Below are 25,032 nucleotides of genomic sequence, written 5' to 3' on the forward strand. Positions count from 1 at the left end.
ATGACAAAATATACACTGCACAGGAAGACAGTACGGTACTCAGTGGTCATACCTTGAGAATGAAAGCCTATCTGTTGTACCGATTTATAAACGGAAGAGATGAATCGCTAAATTTGATCCACAGTAAAAAAAAAAAAAATAATAATAATGAATACATAAAACAATAAAGACAAACCATATAGACTACATGTCCACCCTAAACTGACAAAAACCTGGCATCTCTCCACCTTGAATGCTGAGTTGTTTCTAGAGATAAAGACTAGATTATCATGTAAATCACAATGAAGATCACAATGGAGACTCTTCCAAAGGAGATTAAACTTGCTTACTGGCCTAGTTCTACTAGAGGAAACAATGGCTAATGGGGTCTCTGAAGATTATTAAAACTGTCTACAAGTTATTTTTTCTAGCCTGAGAGATCTCCAACCCTCTCAGATTAGTTGATGGCAAGTGTGGCAAGACTGCACAGATGATAGACTAGTAACCAAGGAGATGTCATATGAAGAGAGACAGTCTGAAGGGAACTCCTAAGGTGATCAAAATTGCCTACAGAGCATTAAAGATAACCCCATGAATCAGTGGCATCATCATCTCTCTGAAATTCCATACAGAGTACCAGAGTAGGATCACTATTTACTGTCCTGCCGATATATCTCTACAGTTTTACAAGGTAACAGCCTTTCTGGACCTCATCAATCACTCGTGGCATTTAGGCATTATTCCATCTCAATGGAAGGAGGCTATAATTCATCCCATCCCCAAGCCTCTCGATCCCACCACCTACAGACCCATCTCTCTTCTTAGTTGTCTCTGCAAAACCACCGAAAGAATGGTTAAAAGCCGCCTTGACTGGGTCACCCCATCACCACATAGCCACATCTTCGCCTTCACAAAAGGCAAGGGCACAGCTGAATGCCTTAGCTCATTTTTATCAGAGCTCAGGGGAGGTAAAGGCCTAGCCATTTTCATAGACCTGGAAAAAGCTTTTGAGCTGGCATGTCCCGAGGCCATCCTTGCCACCCTTGCAAGCAAGGGTATTAAGGGTCGCCTTCTGCGCTGGCTTGAAAGCTTTTTCTCAGGTCGCAAAGCCAAAGTCAGGTTCCAAGGCCATCTTTCAGAAGCATATAATCACACAAATGGCACTCCACAAGGAAGCATCATAAGCCCCACCCTTTTTAACACATTAATTGAATGCCTCCTTCATCTCGACCTGGGCCAAGGAGCCCGCCTTTTGTGTTATGCTGATGATATAACTCTAGTAATATATGGGGGGCGCTACTCACAGAAAGCGCAAAAAGCACTCGACATCCTGCATAAAAAATGTAGAGAATTAGGCCTGAAAATAAATCCACTCAAAACTAAGGCCCTCCCCATCAAAATTCCAACCGCACCAAAACAGCTGTTCCTCAGTAACTCTCTTATAGAGTACGTCAACACCCACCGGTACCTAGGGGTATACATGGACAGAAACCTCACCTTTGACACAGAAATAAAATACCTCCGAGATATCACCAAATTACGCCTCAACGCCCTTAGATCTTTAGCTGGCAAAGGTGAAGGAGCTTCATTTAAAGTCTTACGTCTTTTCTACATTCAGGCAATAAGATCTATTATTGATTACGCAGCGCCTACCTTACCCACCATCAACCCAAAATTAGCCGACAAACTGGAGGTTATACAGAATGAGGCACTAAGAATTATGACGGGATCACCAATGTGGACACGGCTTTGCAACCTCAGAATGGAATGCAACATCGAATCTATTAACATCAGAATCAAAGCAAGAGTCGCTAGCTTGGCAGACAAGCTTACACGTAAAAACTCCCCCCTCGCCCTTACAACACGATTAACGGCGGCTGCTAACCTACACCCCGACATCCAAAACAACACCTGGAGTCACTGCGCCGCAAAAGCCATTCACTCCTTTAATCTAAATCCCATCATAAATCTCCCCCCAGATGAACCAAGTGTAGCGTATCATCCCCGCCCTCCTTGGGATCCCCCCCTATTCAATCTTATCATTACAAGCTCTCCCCCTAAAGCCCTCACTTCCGTACAACAATTACGCCAAGAGAGCTTAATGCAAATTGCCTCCCTCACTTCCCCCAACTCATCGACCTACTATACAGACGGCTCTGTGAATAACAATAAAGCAGGTGCGGCAGTCGTATGCCGAGAACACCCATTTGGCCTGCGTGTATCAGATGGAGCCTCTGCACTCCAGACTGAATTAATTGCAATTCTTACCGCCATGGATGATGCCCTAGACATCAACCCAACATCCCATACAATCATCCATACAGACTCCGCCAGCGCAATACAAACGCTAAGAAAACAGGAGCCGTCTGACAACACTCATTTAATTACTGACATAATTGCCACCGCGCAAGAAATACGAGATGCTGGCGGAACTATAACAATTAATTGGATACCCAGCCATGTAGGTATCAAAGGGAATGAATTGGCAGACCAACTAGCCAAAGAAGCCACGGAATATTCACACGTTCAGGTTGACATAACACCGAGCCTCACTCAGATCAAAAGAACAATTAAAATGCAGGCAGCAACAATCAACCGCTCAGAACACGAGCATCAAGTCCAGGCGGGCTCCCCTTCTGCAATATGGTATGCTGCCGCTACAAAATATGAGCCAATAAATGCTATTAACAAATTCAAAAGCAGAACACTTAAAAATATACGACGCCTCCGCTTGGGATATAAGTGTAAAGCCCATATACTCACAAATGAGGCACAACCCAGCACGTGTGAAAACTGCAACACTGATACCCCATTCCCGTTTCTCCACTATATTCTCAGCTGTCGAAACACCAATAAATTTAACAGACCAGTCAATCTCCCCAACCCAGATACACCCCACATAAATACGGCAGCCAGCCCCGAGGAGACACTTAAACAAGCAGCTGCTGCAGTGATTGCTAATACACCCATAACAACCCTAGCAAACATCACTGCACACTTCCCCCCACCCTTTTAAAATCACTCAGTCAGGCAGCCACAACTGTCTCAGTCACCATGCCCCCTTCCATACGGTTCAGGTACCGTTAATCCCAGCTAATCCCCGCGCCTAACGGTCACCTGGTCACCTGTCCCATTACACCCTCCCACTCTAAAATCACTCGTGTGTTTGTGCCTGAATGCGCGGATGTTTTTATACATCAACGTGTGCAGGCATATGATGCACCTGTGAGCTATATTATTTATATTAAAAAAAAAAAAAAAAAAAGACCATACAGAACCACCACGGTGGTTTCTTCCCCCTCAAATACAGCCCACACAACCAACTAAGAAATCCAGTCAAAAATCCACCGACTGGGCTAATGTAAGGCCCGGCCCTCCCTATAGGGGAGGAAATCGTCAACGAACGAACGAACGGGATTTAAAAATAAACGGCCTGGTGGTGGTGGCAGGGGATAAAATTTTGCGATACCAGTCTCTAATCTGCTGCCATTCCCTACAGAACCTGAGCATAATAGACGAGAAATTAGCCCAGGTTGATGCAGCAATTCTTAACTCAAAATTGCCCCAAGAACAACTTTCTGAAGTTTGTCAAACATTTCATGCAACACCCTGTATGGGAAATTTGGATAAAATATTGGTGATATAATTCCCTAACTGTGTGCCATTCCCAACAGAATCTGAGCAGTCTAATGAGTCCACACTTTGAAGGTTGGGTTGGAACAGGGATGTGTCATGTCTCCATGGTTGTTCAATCTGTACATGGATGGGGTAATAAAAGAGGTACAAGGTAGGGTAGTGGATGTTGGAGTGGCCCTGGTGAGAGAGGGTAGTGTTTGGAAACCCTCTGTACTGTTGTTTGCAAATGATACTGTGTCGTTGAGTGAAGACGAAGGAGAGTTGCAAGGCTTGGTGGATGAGTTTGGGAGAGTGTGTAAGAAACGGAATCTAAAGGTGAATGTAGGGAAGAGTAAAGTGATGGTCTTTGAGAGAGGTGAAGTCAGTGAATGTACAGCGAGGTTGGATGGTGAGGAATTGGAAAATGTGAGTACGTTTAAGTACTTGGGTGGTGTGATGAGTAAGGATGGAGGTTTGGAGGGTGAAGTGCTTGAAGGGGTACACAGGGAAGAAAGGTTGCTGGTTCTTTGAAAGCAGTGATAAGAAACAGGGAAGTGAGCATGGAAGTGAAAAAGTTACTACATGACAGTATTGTGATACCAACTCTAACGTATGCAAGTGAAGCTTGGACGTTGTTGGAAGGACACAAGTCAAGAGTGAGAGCAGTGGAAATGAGTTATTTAAGAGGAGCCTGTGGAGTCACATGGAGACACAGGCTGACGAATGAGGATATAAAGGAGCGTTGTGGTGTGGATGTGGATGTGATAGGAAGCGTTATGAGAACATACTGAGGTGGTTTGGCTATGTGGAGAGGATGGAGGGTGAAAGACTGACGAAGAGAATGTATGTGAGTTAGGTGGAGGGGGGAAGAGGGAGGGGGAGGCCGAGGATGAGATGGAGGGATGGGGTGGAGAGGTATATAAGAGAGGGGTGTGTGAGCTGGGAGCAGGGCAGTGAAATGGCGGGGGACAGGGCGACTTGGAGGCGATTTGTTTGTGGCCACCCCAAACGGGATTGAGGTGTCTGGCAATAGATAGAGATAGATAGAGGATTAAATAACTAAAGCTAACACTGATTTGAACTAATACACATCTGGTCCACAGGTCGTGCTGGAGTCTGCTGCCTTGTTGCTGCTTCCTTGCCACACTGGTCATACCCTGCTGAAGTTTGGTCTGCCCTGCCGTGAGAAGCCTGACGGTGGTGTGGTGTCTTCCCCTACTCTGAGATGCCTGGTGGTGTGGTGGTGGTGGCGGTGGCGGCGGCGGCGGCGGCAGGGTGTCGTGTCTTCCCCAGCCGTGAGATTACTTGCTGCTGCTGCTGGTGATCTGCCCTGACCTGCCGAGAGAAGCCTGGTGGTGATGGTGCGATCTGCCTTGCAAGTCCAGGATGTTCTGTGGACAAATGCTACTTTTGAATGCATATTTTATATTGCTGTCTCTGTTAATGTATTTTGTACTGAAGTATTAATAATGAAAACTTAAATTTTCTGTCTTGTTTCATTACCTTTTTAACTGTGGCTTTGACTTAATATAGGTGATAAGTATATTGCGCTCTGCAGTCTTGTGTGTTGTGGGGACGGCTTTTGTGATGAGCTAAGACATTCTGATCGCTTCACCAAATTACTGCTCAGCCGTGTGATCAGTGGACATAAAAGATTATACAATACAATGATATACAATTAGGGATAAAAAAGGTTATGGGAATTCTCCACCATGCAATCAATGGACCTAAATTAAAGCCTATATTATAAAGCTAAGCCTGAAGAGGGTTGTGGGAAGTAGATAATGATGCAGGGTAGACACTGGTAATGTTCACTGAGCCGTGCCCGCAACACACAAGAACTGGGTGGCGTAATATATGGACCAGCTTGTATAATGAGAGGCCGTAAGTGTGTGCTGACCCACAAACTTGCCATCAATGCCCCGTCATAATTATTACTGTGTCTTGTAGGAAGCACAAAGAAAACAGGCCACAGAATACCTCCTTGTCTCTCGTTCCTCCTACACAAACATACACGCCTTTCACTTTAACTTGACACAGAGTTTCATTTAAAGCATATGAGAATGTCACGCAGATCAGTAGCAGAAACAGCCAATACTACAGCCCAACATCCTTTCCACGGCACTCATTCGTGACTACCATCATATTCTAGTGATAACTATCGTTACTACTCGGCAAACCGTATGGAAACTATAAGCTATCTCTATCCATCTATCTATAGCCAGACGACTTAATCCCGTAAGAGATGGCCACAAACAAGTCGCCTCTATGCCACCCTGTCCCCCGTCATTATGCATCACTCCCTCTAATTCACACCCTCTCTCATATACATCCCAACTCCATCCTCCACTTATAAGTAATACATTAAAACAACCGTGAATTACTGCCGCACAAGCTGAGCCGTAATCATACCCAACACAAACACGAAGGAGCTTTAAAGAACAGAAAACAATACCTTGATAGCAGAAGACACTAAGACCACAAGTACTGACAGCCTACACCAAGAAACATAACTAATTTCAGTCAGAGACCAAGTGCATATGAGAGGCACACAGTTCATCACTTCAGCTCAAGATCCGTCCCACCTTTGTAACCTTATGTTGCATCATCCTCTCCACAAACAAAATCGAACAACCGCCCAACACTACACAGAGTATCTTTGCAACATATCCTCTCCTCCACCCGACTCTACACTTCCCAGACACATTCACAAACTCACAAACACCCCAGCCAGCCAAAACTTTCTGCCAAACACATACATAAACACATAGACACCCCAGCCAGCCAAAACTTTCTCTACCAAACACATACATAAACACACACACACCCCAGCCAGCCAAAACTTTCTATACCAAACACATACATAAACACACACACACCCCAGCCAGCCAAAACTGTCTATACCAAACACATACATAAACACACAGACACCCCAGCCAGCCAAAACTTTCTATACCAAACACATACATAAACACACACACACCCCAGCCAGCCAAAACTTTCTACCAAACAGCATCCTTCATGTGCCGCCACCAGCCATACACCCTTCAGACACTACCGAACCCAGAGACACGAGTACACCAACCTTCCCTGCTACAATACTAACACAAAATATAACAAACATACAATCCCCTGTGTTCATACTGCAAAGTGGCACCCCCACACCACACCACACCCACTCACTTCCTGCACCACACTACCACAACACAGACAATCCTTCAACATAACACTGGATTCACATCCAGAGAAGCCTAAGACGTAACAAGAACAACAACAACAACTCAGGCCAAGTTAAAGTGAAACAAGTATAGTTACGAAAGGAAAATTACTGTAAGTTATTTTGTAAGCGCTCCGGGTCCACAAAGTTACAATGCCACAGGGAACGGACTGCATACCGAGGGTGTAATACTATGGCGGCTTAGGGGGTTTTTATACCACCTTTTCTTCAGTGATTTATTGTTCAAGCGAGCGAGTGAACAGGGCAAGCGAGCGAGCGAACAGGGCAAGCGAGCGAGAACACTATATGACATGGTATAATAGGGTGGCAGAGAACAGCGCCAAGACTGTGTTGTCTAGGAAACTATTAAAGCAACAACGGATCTATGGACAGCATTAGAAACCTAGTAAAAAAAATAATAGGAGTTACTTGAGGGACTTTTCTCAAAATCTGCCGCGGCAGTTCTGATGAAAGGAAAATAAAAGTACCAAACTGAGCACCAGAACCGAGTTATTCTAGAAGTTAAAAGCTACTGCAGATCTGTTCAGACAGCTGGAAAGCTTATGAAGAAGCAATTGGTACTACTTAAGTTAAATAGACTTAGTTTTTAACATCAAGCAAGATGGATGGATGTATGGATGGATGTGGAATCGTGGATGCTTGGACCGATGGTAGAGTTCCTGCTGTTTCGTCCTTCCACCTGCCGACAAAAATCATCATCAATATCCTCCTCCTCCTCCTCATCATAGCTGTCGTCGTCATTATCATCATCATCATTATATACACCGTCATTCTCATTATCATTACCATTCTCATCATCATCATCATCATCAATATCATATTATCATCATCACCTACCTATCTATCTATTTATCTATATCTGTTTATCTATAGCCAGACGCCTTAATCCCGTAAGGGGTGACCACAAGCAAATCGCCTTCATGATGTACTGTCCTCTACCATTTAGCTCAAGTATCGCACTCATATGTTTCTTCTCTTTCCCTCCATCTCATCATCGGTCTTCCCACCCCCTCTATCCTTCCAGCTAACTCATGTGCACTCTTCTAGTCATTCTCTTATTCTCCATCCTCTCCACATGGCCAAACCACCTCGAAGTATTTCTCTTAGCGCTTTCAATCTCATCCACATCAGCATCACAACGCTCCTTCATCTGCCCATTTGTCTGTCTGTCTCTCTATGAGACTCCACATGCTCCTCTCAAGTAGCTCATTTCCACCGCTCTCACTCTTGACTTGCGTCCTTTCAACAAGACCCAAGCTTCACTTCCATACTTTAAAGTGGGAATCACAGCATGCAGTGCCCTTTTTTTGCATACTTTCATCCTCAGTTCCCTCTTCCTAATCACTGCTTTTTAGAGAACAAGCAACCCTCCTTCCCTGACGTATCATTTCAGTCACTTCATCCTCTAATCATCGATCCATATTCATCATATTACATAAATACTTAAATGCACTCATATTCTTCCATTTCCTGGCTATGCAGCCTCATTGTGCATTCTGTAACCTCATACGTTGAGATGTTAAAGCATCACCACCATCAGCATCAACATCATTATCACCATCAATATCATCACCATCAGCCTGTGACACACCGCTGCATGATAAGGACCCTCTCACCTTTCTCCGCTCTGATCCATTGATTATTAGCCTGTTCCGTCATTGCTCGGTAGATCTGCATCATATGATCTCTCCATCTTGTTCTCTGTGCACCTCTTCTTCTCACTCCATCTCTGGCTTGCCATTCAGTTACGCTCGCTCTCCTTCTGTTATCTCTTCTGTGAAAGACGTGACCTGAGGTGTGTGTGTGGAGTTACCTGGAAACAAGCTCAGAATTACTAGATGCGGTAGCTTAAGGACCCTTTAGTTAATCCCCTTGGTGTGGTGTGGTGTGGAAGGGTGGTTGGTGTGGTAAAGTTTGGGGTGGTGTGGTGTGAGGTGGTGTGGTGCTGGGTGGTGTGGTGCTGGGTGGTGTGGTTTGGGGTTGTGTGGTGTGGGGTTTTGTGGTTTGGGGTTGTGTGGTGTGGGGTTTTGTGGTGTGGGGTTTTGTGGTGTGGGGTTTTGTGGTGTGGGGTTTTGTGGTGTGGGGTTTTGTGGTGTGGGGTTTTGTGGTGTGGGGTTTTGTGGTGTGGGGTTTTGTGGTGTGGGGTTTTGTGGTGTGGGGTTTTGTGGTGTGGGGTTTTGTGGTGTGGGGTTTTGTGGTGTGGGGTTTTGTGGTGTGGTATGGCGTGTTGTGGTGCTGTGCGGCTTCACTGTCCCTAAAATCTAGAGGAATGTAGAACCTCGTTCGAAAATCATTAGTGAGAAGCAGATGGACATGGCCGCTCTTTGATGTGCCCTGATAAAACGTAAACAAAACGTGTGTTGCATCCTCACAACTAAACCAATATAAATAAGGATAATTATTCCATTTAAATCATTCACGGTCCAGAGAAAGACCAAAACTGAGCTACTATTTCGGACACACATCCATCCCTTTCCTTGCGATAAATAAAGAGACAGTGAACAATGATTTTTGAAACCCATTGAGTGACCTTAGGAATCCAGTATGTTTTTTCAGAATATAGTGTAAATGTTTAGTATTTGTATGGCCAAGAAGAGCAATATCCCTGACCTCATTTGCACTCTTATGATATAAATAGTTCGAGTGTGAGGGAAATGCTGTACACACGCACGCACGCACGCAAATACGCACAAGCATGCGCGGACACACACACACACACACACACACACACACACACACACACACACACACACACACACTCTCTCTCTCTCTCTCTCTCTCTCTCTCTCTCTCCTACACACAGTCACCAACTACATTTGAAGAGAAACGAAAAACAAGAGGTGACTCAGCCATAGACATGAAGATCGTCGCCGTCACCATCATCATCGTCATCACCATCATCATCGTTGTCGTAGACGTCATCATCATCATCATCATCGTCATCATTATCATCATCGCCAGGAGCAACAGCGTCAAGCACAGCAATCATCACAACCCTGTTAAAGAGTCACTACATAAGTTCCATCACCGTCATCATCATCATCATCATTATTATCCCAACTGCTTCATCATCATTACAATCACCATAATCTCGGTCCAGTTAGTTGGTTCAGGAGTTTCAACATCACTATCATCAGCGCATCACTATCATCATTATCAATATCATCTCCGACAACCCTATTATCATCATCATCAGCCTGTGACACACCGCTGCAGGATAAGGACCCCTGTTCAATCTTACTTGGCGTAAAATTGCAATCTCTTTCTTAAATTTTGTGTTGTGACAAGGGGTTAACACTAGATTGATGCTAGTCACGAAGAAGGGACGTGGAAATGATGCAGAGCTGTATATTTGTCCAAATTTACCACTGCACTACGGGAAATCAGCTGCAAAAAAACGACGATCTCGGCCTAGGCAAATGAACAACACCATAATATACTTTGTGTGTGTGTGTGTGTGTGTGTGTGTGTGTGTGTGTGTGTGTGTCTGTGTCTGTGTGTGTGCGCGTGCGTGAGTTCTTGCATGCGTGCGTGTGTGTGCGAGTGTGCGAGTGTGCATGTGTGCGTGTGTGCGTGTGTGTGTGTGTGTGTGTGTGTGTGTGTGTGTGTGTGTGTGTGTGTGTGCGCTTCAGGACAAAATAATTTACATACAATAATTTTTTCCATCACATTGTCCCTCTCATATCTTAATCGCACTTATCAGTATACATTCAGGTCCCAAACTGTACTGTTGGGTGGACATGGACAAGGAGGCAGGCAAGCCTAGTCCACCAGTCTGATCGGAACGAGAATCTACAGGATGACACTCACACTGCTATTTCACTGGTCTGAGACACCAAGATTGAGGCGGTACAAGGCCTCCATCTCCCTCACACCAACAGCCCACTTGTCTCATCAGAATTACGTCTAGTAGCCTCATAGGTAATATTTCTTTGGGCCATGATACTTCCTGGCTGTCAGTGCGATATCCTTGTGTCCTAATGTAGTCACCTTAATGGCTAAAAACAGCAAATATCCCTCAGGGGAATGATGCACATCAACACACACACACCCTCGCCGTTCCACTGTCATACGGCCACTAGCAAAAGTAGCCAAGTAGCGACGCCTACCAAGACGAGAGACTTGTCCAGCTACTTTTACAACCACTAGATGGTACCCGGGCCCTCTCATGGTAGGGGCAACTCTAGTATTTTATTCCAGGTACTGCTGGGCGATAGCATTCAGCTGGGAGTGAGTCGTAAGAGTGTTAATACTGTCTCTGTTAACTCTCGTGATCATACAGGTCTCTTTACCAGCCCTACCCAAAAATAAATTCTGTGTGTGTGTGTGTGTGTGTGTGGATAGCGGAGATACCTAATGTAAATGATATGTCATACCCAGTGATTCACGATGATGTAAACAGGGCTAACGATAACGCTGAATTGTTGTGTACTATATGTATTGATAACAGATTGGTTGTCATTAATAACCTCATGTATGCTGACAAACATTTTCCTGGTGATAAAACATATCGGAGACGCGGCACCTGGGTTTCAGAGGTGGATACATGTGTGGCGTCACCGTCTCTGATAGACTATATGAGTGATTTTTCTGTGTTAAGGCGGGGTGACCTCCCTTCCGATCATGCCCCCGTTACAGTAACAGTTACGTGTTCAGGCGTAGATTTTGACAGTCTCGTGACGAGGGCGGGGTCGCTAGTGGATCACGCAGCCCTTCATGGAAATGCTGGCAAGACTTGTTTAATGAGAAAGTCACTCAGATTTAACAGAATCAACAAAGAAGCATTTGTGAATAATATTATGCAAAGAGCACCTAATGAAGATTATGTAAATGTTGATGCTTTTGAGAAGCGCATCACTGACGCTTTATACTCGTGTGCGGAGGACAATGTAGGCAGGGTAGACAGAGCAGTAGAGATAGGTGGTAGCAATCTTGGTAGGTGGGAGAGGCTGCTGGATGACGCTGATGACGCAAGAGTGTGGAGAGCAATTGATTGGAAAGGAGACTTTAACATGGACAGACCTGATGAAATCTTGTGCCCCAGTGATGAGGATTTTAAATTCCATTTTGAGTCTGTGCTGAACAGAGAGGATGTGAACAATGAGGTTGTAGATGAGGTGACAACTGATGTAACTATCCCCGTACTGGATGAGCCCATCTCGCCCGCACAGGTGCACCAACAAGTAATATATAATAATAATAATGACGTATAGAAAAGGGGGGGAAAGGAAGGAAGGTAAAGAATGATTGTGTATATGTGATGAGTGTTATGCAACCAGGGCGACGACACATGACGGCAGGAACTAGGCCTTAGTTTAAACTCCCGGCCTTACTGAGAGCTCTGGTCCTGGTTGCATTGTGTAAGGTGCATGTGTGTGTGTGTGTTTTTTTTTTAAGTAGGAGAGGAAGAATTTAGACTAAGAGAAAGAGTGTCGGGGCTTAACCCAACGTGCGTGTGTTTGGTGTTGGGAAGGGTGGGGGGGTCTCGCACGTGCACTGTGTTGTTACTTAAGGGCGGGAGGAGTGAATAGCTACGGCTTTCTCTGCCAAGCATTAGCTTATTGGCTGCCTCTCAGGTTCATCTGATTTTTTCCGGCTCCAGAAGCCTGGGTTGGATGGTAGGATACGGGTGTTAGGGTAAGGTGTTGTAGCCCTAGAGGGCTTGGGTAGGGGGATAAGGAAAGGGGAGGAGGTAGGGGGGAGGAGTGGAGGAAGGGGAGTCAGGGTAGGTTCTCTTGGGGGTGGGCGGAGTATTGGGCTGTAGCCGTGATCTTGCTGGGGGGTGTAGGGGTGGTTCAGGGTCTGAGGTAGGGTGCTGGATATGAGGATGGCGGGTTATTACGTGGTTGCCGTGATCTTGATAATGGGTGTAGGGGTGGTTTAGAGTCTTAAGTGAATTGCAGGGTGTGAACTAAGTAGTTGATTAATAAAATGGTCAGTAATAAATAAACTATTGGTGCTTAAGTGAACCCTCAGCGAAACACGAACATGTTCCGCCCTTGCCATGACGCGAGACTGGTGTGCATTGGTACCCAACCAGACAGCCAGGCGCCGCGGAGCTGGGCGGCTCACGCATACACTCCACACCTAACATTCGGTAACTGAGGCGGTGGTGGCTGGTGTCAGTGGTGTGGCAGCGACATACGGATGTAGAGGTAGACGGCCCGGCGCCATGGCCTAACCGAAGCAGATACACACACCACCACACCAAGAGCGACACTGAGGGTCGCTGACTGGGCATGGGGGTTTTAAATGGGTAGAGGCAGACAGGTAGACGCCACATTGGGGGCGGGGCTTGCAATAAAGAAAATTCCCACATAATGTAGGGGACCCTTATGTAACTTCGACGAATCTTTATACCGTCCATTGTCGTTTCGTTTTTGTTTTCTCTCTCTCTCTCTCTTGTTCTTACGTTGCCTCATGTTCAAAGGTCCTTTTATTTCTTAATGGCGGTGGTCTAATATCAATTTCCATGTGGCTCTATATGTGGACACTCAGTGGATTGTGTTTTCCATTCTTTCCAGCTAATCTACAGTTTATCACATCTTTCCTGGCTTATTTCCCAGCGATATCTATACTGCATTCGGATTCTACACTAAGTTATTTCCTGCTTAATCAGTTGCATTGTACTGTGATCGTATCGTATCATTTATAAAAGCTCCAATAAGCTTGCATGCGTCGGCCTTAGTCACATGATGGCTCTCCACGCTGCTTGATCTCTGGCAGCCTCCCTATTCAGTCCCTTATCCCTGAGGTCACACTCTATGACCTCGTTTCAGGTCTTTTTCGGTCTGCCTCTCGCAACCCTACCCCCGACGTTCACACTTCTTACTGTAGATCCAAAATATCTGAATGTTTCTTGTCTTCTTCTTGCCATTTGTAGAGGTTCCCTGTACTGTGTGTGTGTGTGTGTGTGTGTGTGTGTGTGTGTGTTCTTACCTAATTGTATCTTTACAGGAATGAGTCAAGCTCGTACTGTCCCGTGTCTTAAACCATATTAATCGTACATATCCTTAAATTTGTGAATTGTTTTGGCACACACTATTTCATTCGGTAGTGCATTCCATTGATCAATTGCTCTGTTTGGGAAACTAAATTTCCTTACGTCTTTATTGCCTCTCCTTTTATGCAGTTCTTTGCAGTGTCCTCTTACTGCTGCATCCCCTTAATTTATATACTCATTTATGTCTATTTTCGCCTATTAGTGCCTATTAGTGCCTGTGTGTATCAGTGCCTGTGTGTATCAGTGCCTGTGTGTATCAGTGCCTGTGTGTATCAGTGCCTATTAGTGCCTGTGTGTATCAGTGCCTGCGTGTATCAGTGCCTGTGTGTATCAGTGCCTGTGTGTATCAGTGCCTGTGTGTATCAGTGCCTGTGTGTATCAGTGCCTGTGTGTATCAGTGCCCCCTCTGTGGCAGGGGGGACACAATCTGGCCGCACTATGGGGTGGTACTACTACTCTGCGGCCAGGTTGTGTTAGGAAGAATACTGCCACCGTATTCCCTGCGTGTCGTAAAAGGCGACTAAAAGGGACAGGGTGAGGGGACTAGGGACCCCCTCCTCCGTTTTTTAGTTCCTAAAAAGAGACAGGCCAGAGAAAGGGACGGGGGATGGAGTTATCCCCGTACCCTGAAGATTGGGTCTATGAATGTGCTTGGATGTAGTACGATTGAGGCTAAAAGGGAGGAGATTGGGAGAATGTTTGTGAGAAGAAAGTTGGATGTGTTAGCTTTGAGTGAAACGAAGATGAAAGGGAAGGGTGAGTCTATGTTTGGAAGTGTGAATGGAAGATTGTCAGGTGTTGGTAGAGGAAGGGCAAGAGAAGGTGTGGCCTTGTTAGTGAGTCCGGAAGTACAGCAGTGTGTGACTGAATGGAAGGAGGTGTCATCGAGACTGATGTGGATGAAAGCGAAATTTGAACGTGAGTTGTGAGTGTTTGTGAGTGCATATGGGCCTGGTAGTGAAAGGGATGAAGAAGAGAGGGAGTCTTTCTGGAATGATGTTGATGAGTGTCTGCAGAGTTTTGGAGCGAATGTGAATGTGGTAATGATGGGTGATCTGAATGCTAGAGTGGGAAATGTAGCAGTTGAAGGTGTAGTTGGTATGCATGGTGTGCCTGGAAGAAATGAAAATGGGGAGCGAATGACAGCGATGTGTGTTGAGTGAGAGATGGTGATTGGAAATACGCTGTTTGAGAAGAAAGATATTTATAAGTATACATGGGTGAGACAGGAGGGTGGAAGGGTTGTTGATAGAGCTTTGATGAACTGGTATGTATGTATATGAACTTGAATGTCCACACGTACTTGCTGCTTCTATCTGTCGGTCTATCTATCTGTCTATCTATCTAGCCATCATGCTATCTATTATGATTTGTAATTATAATATGGAGTCCTGACATATACACGCTACGTCTCCAATCCTGGCTGAAAGAATTAGAGGGTGTCAGTGTGGGTAGCACACACGTCTACATGTGTATTCTATTCACACGTACACACACACATGCTACTCTGCATATTTATTCTGTTCACACACATGGTACTCTGTATGTGTATTCTGTTAACACATACAAACACATACGCACACACACACACACACTACCCTATGTCTGTCCTGGCCTGAGTGTAAGTAAGTGTAGTCTATTCATAAACCCACACACATAAACAACTACTCTGTGTGTCCTGGCCTTTGTGTGTATGCATGTGGATATCAGTCAAGTACACACACACACACACACACACACACACACACACACACACACACACACACACACACACACACACACACACATGTATACATAAAATATTCACATTCACTCACACGTGCACCAGGCAAGCATATATAAAAAAGATGTTAGTGTACACCATGCATGAGATAACATGTACGTGCAGAGATATTCGCAAAGTGGAATGACAATTTGTTATGCCTTATTCTGAGAGAAATCCACATTTATAATATTAGTTTTATGTAGCCATATAATGTGCAGTTATAGTAATCATTCCATTTTCCTTGCAGGGACAGTGTGTACCGTCCTCCTCTGTTTTCACCCATCGCAGGATCTTTGGTGAGTACAATGAATATTGAGAAAACTACTCCATTATATAGCACAGTACCTAGTAAGTAAGTAATTGATTTATAATAAGTTAATTCTGATAAATGAGTATGCCATTAGTTCGTACATACATACTTAGATATTTGGGTTTATATATCAACATAGGAACTAGATGAGAGTCGTGTTGTCCTGCTAAAGTACCGTATAAGATATTGTTGCAGTACATCTTAATTCTGATCAGTGTGACAGATATGCCATTAATTCAGACATTATGTTAAGCATTTGGAAGCTTCCGGTGTTGCTGTTTGCTGAAGATACAGTATTGTTGAGTGAAGATGAATGAGAGTTGCAAGGTTTGGTGAATGAATTTGGGACAGTGTGTAGGAGGAGGAAGCTGAAAGTTAATGTAAACAAAAGTAAAGTTATGGTGTTTGAGAGGAATGAAGTCACAGAGTGTGCAGTGAGGTTAGTTGGTGAGGATATGGAGAATGTGAGTGCATTCAAGTACTTGGATAGTGTGATGAGTAAGGATGGAACTTTGGGGGATGAAGTGCGTGAAAGGGTACAGCAGGGAAGGAAGGTTGTTTGTACACTGAAAGCAATGATGAGAAATAGGGAGGTGAGTATGGAAGTTAAGAAGTCACTGCATGATAGTATTGTGATCCCTACCTTGACGTATCGAAGCGAGGCGTGGACCTTGCAAGAGGGGAACAAGTCAAGAGTGAGAGCAGTGGAAATGAGTTACTTGAGAGGAGCATGTGGAGTGACGTGGAGGGACAGGTTGACGAATGAAGAAGTGAAGGAACGTTGTGGGGTGGATGTGAATGTGATTGAGAAGATTAGGAGAAATACACTGAGGTGGTTTGGACATGTGAAGAGAATGGAGAATGAAAGACTAACTAAGAGGGTGTATGTAGGTGAGGTGGAGGGAGGGAGAGGGAGGGGTAGACCGAGGATGAGGTGGAGGGATGGAGTTGAGAGGTATATGAGGGAGGGGGGGGTGAGTTGGGAGGAGGGTAGTCAAATGGTGGGTGACAGAACGACTTGGAGGCGTTTTCTCTGCGGCCACCATTTGCGGGATTAGGGCGTCGGGCTATAGATAGATAGATAGATGTTAAGCATTTGGGTTTACATACCAACATAGGAACTAGACGAGGCCCATGTTCACGATATAACCATCTCAGTGTAAGATGTTGTTACAGTAAGTCTTGATTTCACTGTGTCGATAACTATTCATATGGAAGAATACGATTCTGGTCGGGCTTAATTCGTTCTATTATGGCACTTCCCACAATTTCACTGTGTGGGTACAGTATCTTTTATAAGTTACAGTAGGTTTCTTTTGTGTGGATAATAATGACGTAAAAAAAAAAATAAGAGGAATGGGGAGACTATCTTAGAACACACACACACACACACACACACACACACACACACACACACACACACACACACACACACACACACACAAAACAACGTCCACCTCGTGTGATGCTTGACTTTGGAAGGACCGACCAACAAAAGACCGCAATGCATAAACCACTGACGATGCAGTAAATTTAGGCGTTTCGACAGGGACCAAGACTTTTACGAGAGTGAAATAAGGAGAGAAAGACTAAAGCCAAGACGTAGGTCACAGAATCAGATGGGAGGAGGGGGTTGTGTTTATAATGTTTTCTGGGTCTTATGTGTGTATGTATGTGTGTGTGTGTGTGTGTGTGTGTGTGTGTATTTTTAACTTCACTTTCGTCCTCGTCGTCGTCCTCGTCTCTCTCCTCCTCCTCCTCCTCCTCATCATCATCATCATTATCATCATCCGTCTCCTCATCCTCATCCTCTTTGTACCCATAGGCTCATCTGAACATGATCCCTATGGACTACAGGCTTGCCTAGCGCTTCTCCAGCAGTCCACCATTTCCTCTCGTGGGATAGGGAAGAAGGTGAGGAACGTTTGTATTACCGTGAGAGTAAAAACAAAGAAGATGGACGACAAGGCTGGCTGGACGAGAAAGAAAAAGAAACAGGCGATAGGAACGGAAGTTTTACGGGAAACAATTCCTAGACGAGAAAAAAATAATAATGAAAATACGAATAAAGAAAAGGCAAAGGAAATGTAACTTGACTGGAGCATGGGAATCGGAAACGAGATTATGAACTGAGGCTACAAGGAAACATGAGGAGTCGAGGAAAGAAATATGCAGGGAAAAGTGAAAGGAAAACTGAGGTTGACCAGACGAAGCCAATGTTACGGTGGCTGGTGCTAGTGAAATCCCTCCTAACAATATCTAATCTGTACTAATATCACTAATCCTACCCATATCTGTCCTATTTCAACTTCACCTAACCCAAACCAACCTAATCACATCTAAACCGATTTAATTTAGCCCAGTCTCACCTAACCTATCAATATTTGCTCGAATTGAACTCCGCCTGTCCTCGAATGACCTAATCCAACTTAAATCAACCCAACCTAATCTAACTTAACCTCACCTAAAGTAGTCTAATTGTATTTAACCTCACTATCTCACGTAACCTCCCCATACCTAGCCTAACCTATTTTGAAGCAGCCTAACCGCATCTAACCCTACCTAATCCTACCCAGTCTCACTTAACCATACCATACCCGACCTAACCCAACCCAGTCAAGCCTAAAATGACCTAATCCAACCGAACCTAACCCAGCCTAACCCAACCAAATAAAACCCAACCCAAAACCTATCAAAACCGACGTATTCTAAAGCAATCTAACCTAATTCGTCTATATCTAGTCGAACTGAAGCCAACCCAACCAAAAATTACCTAATCAGACCAAACCCTGCCCAAAGTGACCTAACCTAACTTTCGATCGGCTATATATTCGCTAACAAATTTTGCTGCCTGAAGCCTGAAAGTCAACGGATGTCACATTCCATGTTTCGCCTGTTCTGTGTACATAAGTTTGTGTGTTCGTGTGTGTTTATTTAGGAGTGTCTGAGATTGCACTACAGGGAAAAATTTACCACTTTCTCTCTCTCTCTCTTTCTCTCTCTCTCTCTCTCTCTCTCTCTCTCGTGTTAAAAAATTGGGTACATAATCGGCACGATGCGTCCTTCTAATGTAGTACAGACAAAAAACGAGAGAGAGAGAGAAAGAGAGAGAGAGAGAGAGAGAGAGAGAGAGAATCCTCCCGTAGATAATTAGGTCCAACTGCTAGTGTTGTGTTGAATGGAAGAGGCAGTACATAACAGCCCTCCCTCCCGCCCTCCTTCCTGTCTCCTGTTTATAATCCTCTATTGTTTTTTCTATTGTTTTGGCCCACTGTTACAGTCAAAACAAAAGACAATGACCAGAAATGACTCCCGTAGTGTCCAACGCTCTGTCAGATAGAGGAGACAATCAAGACAATCAACACAGCCTGATATCCTGCCTTCCTTGTTGTCTTTTGTTTTTAAGGCCCTATTGCTTTTCGTATATTGTTTTTCTGGCCCAGTGGTGCTTTTTCCTGTACATTGCTTTGGTCTGTGTTTTATAATGTGGCCTAAAACTTGAGTCCCTTCCACTTGGTACTCTGTCTGAGGTTTAAGTGACTGGATGTGTTTTGTTCCTATTTCTGTCTGCATCCTCGTACTCTCTCTCTCTCTCTCTCTCTCTCTCTCTCACACACACACACACACACACACACACACACAGGATAGGATACTTTTCTTAGGTGGGCGAATCGAGTGAGAACACAATACTTCAGCTAAAATTTGGTATCAGTAAGTAAAACTCTTGCCCAGTATGGCTTGTAAAATTGCCCTGCTTTGAGGAACACCAAAGCATTGTCTCCTTTCCAGCTATTGAACTCTCTCTCTCTCTCTCTCTCTCTCTCTTTTCCCATAGAGCCAAGTATAACCGAGAAAAACCCAAAACTTTTCCGCTAGACAAGAACAGAGCATCATTATTTTTTCTCTGCTCAGCTGTTGTGCCGGTCATGGCATGTCGTGGCTTTCTTAAGGGTTATATCAAGACCTGCCACTTCAAGCAGACCCTCTTAACTAAATAAAATCGTCTGGAAATAGCTAGAATAATAAAATGTCAGGTTATATCAAGACCTGCCACTTCAAGCAGACCCTTTTAACTAAATAAAATCGTCTGGAAATAGCTAGAATAATAAAATGTCAGGGAATAAGAGGGTTAATACTCAGACAATATTTTCAGCTCTGGAAAGAAGTAAACACATGACACCATAGCCTAAGTACGGATCACTGAGCATAAAAGGGCACTGGGGTTGAGGTGTGTGTGTGTGTGTGTGTGTGTGTGTGTGTGTGTGTGAAAGTGTAGTTGTGTAACAGTACTATACAGCCAGACACAAAAACTTCACCCAATATTTCACCTCATCTCTTCTACTTTTTACTTCCCTCTGTTGCCTAATATTCCTAAGCTGGGAGAGGCTTCGTATGCTTCTCCCCCCAATCATTCCCTCTGATACAATACAGGAAAGTGACGGATTTCCCCCACACACACACCCTCTCTCTCTCTCTCTCTGTTAAGTGGGAGCAGCAGAATACCAGGCAGAACTTTTATGTCTCTTAAGTGTACCTCGTTTCATTGTTGTTGTTGTTGTGATATTTGCCTCACAACATGGTGAGGACACGGGCAAACATAGAGCCCGTCAGAGAAGTGGCGTAAAGTAGCTCTCAATCGAGAGCATAGCGGTGACAAAAACTGCAAGACGAAGCAGCAAGGCAGGACAAGATCAGGCGTGGCTCAGCAGTTACGAGAGCAGTCTGGTGGCGATATAGTTGACAAGGGCAGCACGTGGTGGATCAAACCCGATGCCCTCACGGATGGCGGCTTCCTCAGATGGAGAGAGGGAGTTGGAGATGTATGCCTCACGGATCTTCTGATACAGAGTCTGGTAGACAAGAGGCAATGTATCTTCGTCGTTGATCGGATCCGTGAGGCAGAAGAGTAGCTCTTCCAGGTCCGCATCCGTGCGGGCATCGAGATCACGAGTCCCTGAGAGTGGTGGAAGGAGGGCCTCGATCCGATGAGCAACGGAGGAGGGGTCGCTCTTGGTCTTTCCCCCTTTCTTCTTTTGTTTCTTCCTCTTCTCCTTAGGTGGAGGGGGAGAAGAAGAGAGAGCGATGGCGGCAGGCGGTGGTGAAGGTGGAAGAGGCTCCTCCACTTCGTCAGGAGCAGATGGAGAGGGCACGGAGGAGGGCTCCGCTGCGTCCAGATGTACTAGAGGGACGGGGGACAAGACAAGCTCCTCCTCAGCTCCTGACGAAAGGAGGTGGACCTCCACGACAGTCTCCCCATGCTCAATATCCATGGCCTGTGACGGTTCCGGGTCGGTGATCGAAGGTTCAATGGTGGTGGCGCCAGTCGTCCGGTTGAGAGGGGCATCCAAACACAGCCGTTTTCGCGGTGTCGTGCGACGTGGTGGTGGCTGCTGTCGCCGGGCCTGACGCTCCTGACGAGGGGGGAGACGAGGATCCCGGGTGAAGCTTCGGGGAATAGCAAGGCGTGGAAGGCCGTTCTCCTCAAAGATCTGAGGAAGGAGAACAGCCAGAACCGCCTTGCTACCCCCACTAAAAGCCTCAGCCGTCGCGATACACATCGCAACGAGTGTATTTGTGTTGCCAGCACTTCCAGGACCCTTTGGCTGGCGTCTCTGAGCAGGGTGACGCCGCCGTGCACGGGCAGAGCCCTGCGCAGCAACACCACCCGGCCCAGTGACGTCCTTAGCCTCGGGACCCTTGGAAGCCTGTAAAACACGAAACTCCACCGTCTCTCCCTCGGCAAGTGAGCGCTGGAAATGCCGTGGATTTGGTGCAACGATCCCAGAAGCGTGCACGAAAACATCAGCGCCAGTGTCGCGGCGTTTGATGAAACCGTAACACGATCTCACGTTGAACCAATTCACGGTTCCCTGGATGGAAGTGGCTCCTGGCGGCACGGATCTGCTGTTTGGTGCCCCCCTCAACGGGTCGCAGGCACGAGCAGAGTCGCTGGAAGTCTCGGGCATAGTGACGACTGGCCAGGCCAAGCTATGCAAGAGGAGTGCTCGTTTCATTCACTGTCCTAGATTTTGAGGATTGAGGGTGTGCGGTGTGGCTAATGTGGTACACAACCCTTTCACTACGAGTACTGTAATCTTATTCGTGCAATCTCCAGACGATTTTATCCAGCTTAAAGGGGATTTGTCGAACTGGAGGGGTTATATCTAGCCTTCATTAACCCCTTCGCCACTAAGGGTCTTTTCCAAGTTTAAAATCGTCTTGAGAGAGTGAGAGAGACAGACAAAGACAGACAAAGACAGAGAGACAGAAATAGACAAACAGAATTAAAATAAAACTGTGTCATCGGACTGAAGGAGTTAACCAGTTTCTATGACCAACGCCAGACGATTTTATTCAGCCGAGGGACAATTTTTTTTTTTTTTTAAGCATGGAAGAAGGAACTGCGGCTAAACGGTGGAAAACTATCTCTTATAAACTTTTTTTTTCCTTTTCCGTGATAACAAATTTAACCCTTTCAATTCGGCGGGGTATTTTTTTATGCATTCGTGCTGGAGAGCAGATTTGACTAGTAACCAAGGAGACTCATTTCTATCTCTTAACTGAGGCCCACTGAATTTCACGCAACCACGACTTAGCATTCTCTTTGTGGGAGTGGTCTGGTTCCGTCAGATGAAAACAAACAGACTATAATAACAAGAATAAACTTAAAAAAAAGAATGGACATCACCGGGATTCAAGGCATTAACCCGGGAAGATTTAACTCAGTAGCGGGAAATTCGCACTTGTAGTAACAACGTGACTGAATCTGGCACCTCCCCGGACTCCCAGATACGATAGGATCACGTCTTTTCCGTTTTATTCTCGCTGGGCAGAAGAGAGCGAGGTGGAGGGGTGCTGTCAGGTGAACCCGTCTGACCTACGCTGAATACGTGGTTAGAAAGTCTCCATTAACCCCTTCTATATGCAAGCGTTTTTCAGTGTCGGTATATCGACCAGAAAGTCTCTATTAATCGCATCTATATGCAAACGTTATTCGGTATCTGTAAATTTGTTAGAAGGCCCCCATTAATCCTTTCTATATACAAACGTTTCTCGGCATCGGTATCTTCTTATCACCCACACGTTTTCATTCAGCTTAGACCAGGCCTCTTCTAATTTGTCTTCGAGTATTATAGTAAGATACCTGAATCTAGGAAAGGGTGGCTACAAATCTATCGTCTCCAGGTCATTCTATCCTTTGCCATCCCGCTTCCTTCTCTCCAGTTTACACCCTCCTCACTCATCTACCTCTCCACCCGACCCCTCCATCTCATCCTCGGTTTCTCCCACACCCCTCCACCTTCACCCTACTCACATACTCTCCTAGTCGGTCTCGCATTCTCCATTCTCTCTAAAAACACCAGCACATCCACAGCGCCACCACAACGTTCCATATCTTCTACCTCTATGGTTGTAGCCCTGGGGGGCTTGGGTAGGGGGATAAGGAAAGGGGAGGGGTGGAGGAAGGGGAGTATGGGGGGTTACGGTCTGAGGCGGGGGTGCTGGATATGAGGATGGCGGGTTATTACGTGGCTGCCGTGATCTTGATAATGGGTGTAGGGGTGGTTTAGAGTCTTAAGTGAATTGCAGGGTGTGAACTAAGTAGTTGATTAATAAAAGGGTCAGTAATAAATAAACTATTGGTGCTTAAGTGAACCCTCAGCGAAACACGAACATGTTCCGCCCTTGCCATGACGCGAGACTGGTGTGCACTGGTACCCTGTGGGTAACCAGGCCGCGGAGCTGGGCGGCGTGCGTCTACACCCCACCTATAACATTTGGTAACTGAGGCGGTGATCGTTGATTCGTTGGTGTGGCAGCGAGAAGCGGATGAAGAGGTAGACGGCCTGGCGCCATGACATAATCGAAGCAGATGTACACCACTCAATACCAAGAGCAACACTGAGGGTCGCTGACTGGGCATGGGGGTTTTAAATAGGTAGAGGCAGACAGGTAGACGCCGCATTGGGGGCGGGGCTTGCAATAAAGAAAATTCCCACAAAATGTAGGGGACCCTTATGTAACTTCGACGAATCTTTTATACCGTCCATTGTCGTTTCGTTTTTATTTTCTCTCTCTCTCTCTCTTGTTCTTACGTTGCCTCATGTTAAAAGGTCCTTTTATTTCTTAATGGCGGTGGTCTAATATAAATTTCCATGTGGCTCTATATGTGGACACTCAGTGGATTGTGTTTTCCATTCTTTCCAGCTAATCTACAGTTTATCACATCTTTCCTGGCTTATTTCCCAGCGATATCTATACTGCATTCGGATTCTACACTAAGTTATTTCCTGCTTAATCAGTTGCTTTGTACTGTGACCGTTTCGTATCGTTTATAAAAGCTCCAATAAGATTGCATGCATCAGCCTTGGTCACATGATGGCTCTCCACGCTGCTTGATCTCTGGCAGCCTCCCTATTTAGTCCCTTATCCCTGAGGTCACACTCTATGACCTCGTCTCAGGTCTTTTTCGGTCTGCCTCTCGCAACCCTACCCCCGACGTTCAGACTTCTTATTGTAGATCCATAATATCTGAATGTTTCTTGTCTGCTTCTTACCATTTGTAGAAGTTCCATGTACTGTGTGTGTGTGTGTGTGTGTGTGTGTGTGTGTGTGTGTGTGTGTGTGTGTGCGCGCGAAGTGAAAACACGAGTAATGGGGACAAGGATGGCGTTGGTAATGAATGGTGATGGATGGAATATCTCAATTTTGTTGTATGCTGTGATGCATGGTGTGGCATGAAAATGAAAAGTCAAGAGTGAGAGCAGTGGAGATGGGACTGCTGAGGAATGTATGTGGAGTACAGAGAGTGGATAGGATACGAAATAACGATTCGCGGAAGATGTGGAGTGAAGAAGTCGGTGGACACCAGAATCGAAGAGAGTGTACTGAGATGGTATGGTCATGTGGAGAGAATGGATAACAATAGAGTGGTGAAAAAGGTATATCTGAGCGAATTTGAAGGAGGGAGGAGGAGAGGTAGGCCAAGGAGAAGGTGGAGAGATATGGTGGATGAGTGTGCTGGGATGAGAGGTATGGAAGTCGGTGAGCCTGGCTGGATGAATGTTGTGAGAAGTGCATAACCAGGAATTTGGCACCCCATTTTAACGTGACAGCGTTCT

At 45.4% G+C, this 25,032-nt stretch overlaps 1 protein-coding gene across 1 annotated transcript; it reads left to right on the forward strand.

Annotated features, from left to right (window-relative positions):
* The first annotated feature begins 829 nt into the window (after positions 1 to 829).
* LOC145404050 (uncharacterized) lies at positions 830 to 2,995 on the forward strand. The gene has a single exon (XM_080275655.1). The coding sequence runs from the start codon at positions 830 to 832 to the stop codon at positions 2,993 to 2,995; it is 2,166 nt and encodes a 721-aa protein (XP_080131781.1).
* The last annotated feature ends 22,037 nt before the right edge of the window (positions 2,996 to 25,032 follow it).

Source organism: Coenobita brevimanus, chromosome 62 (genome assembly GCF_032717465.1).
Source record: "Coenobita brevimanus isolate Jiangsu-jjx chromosome 62, ASM3271746v2, whole genome shotgun sequence".
Lineage (NCBI taxonomy): Eukaryota > Metazoa > Arthropoda > Malacostraca > Decapoda > Coenobitidae > Coenobita > Coenobita brevimanus.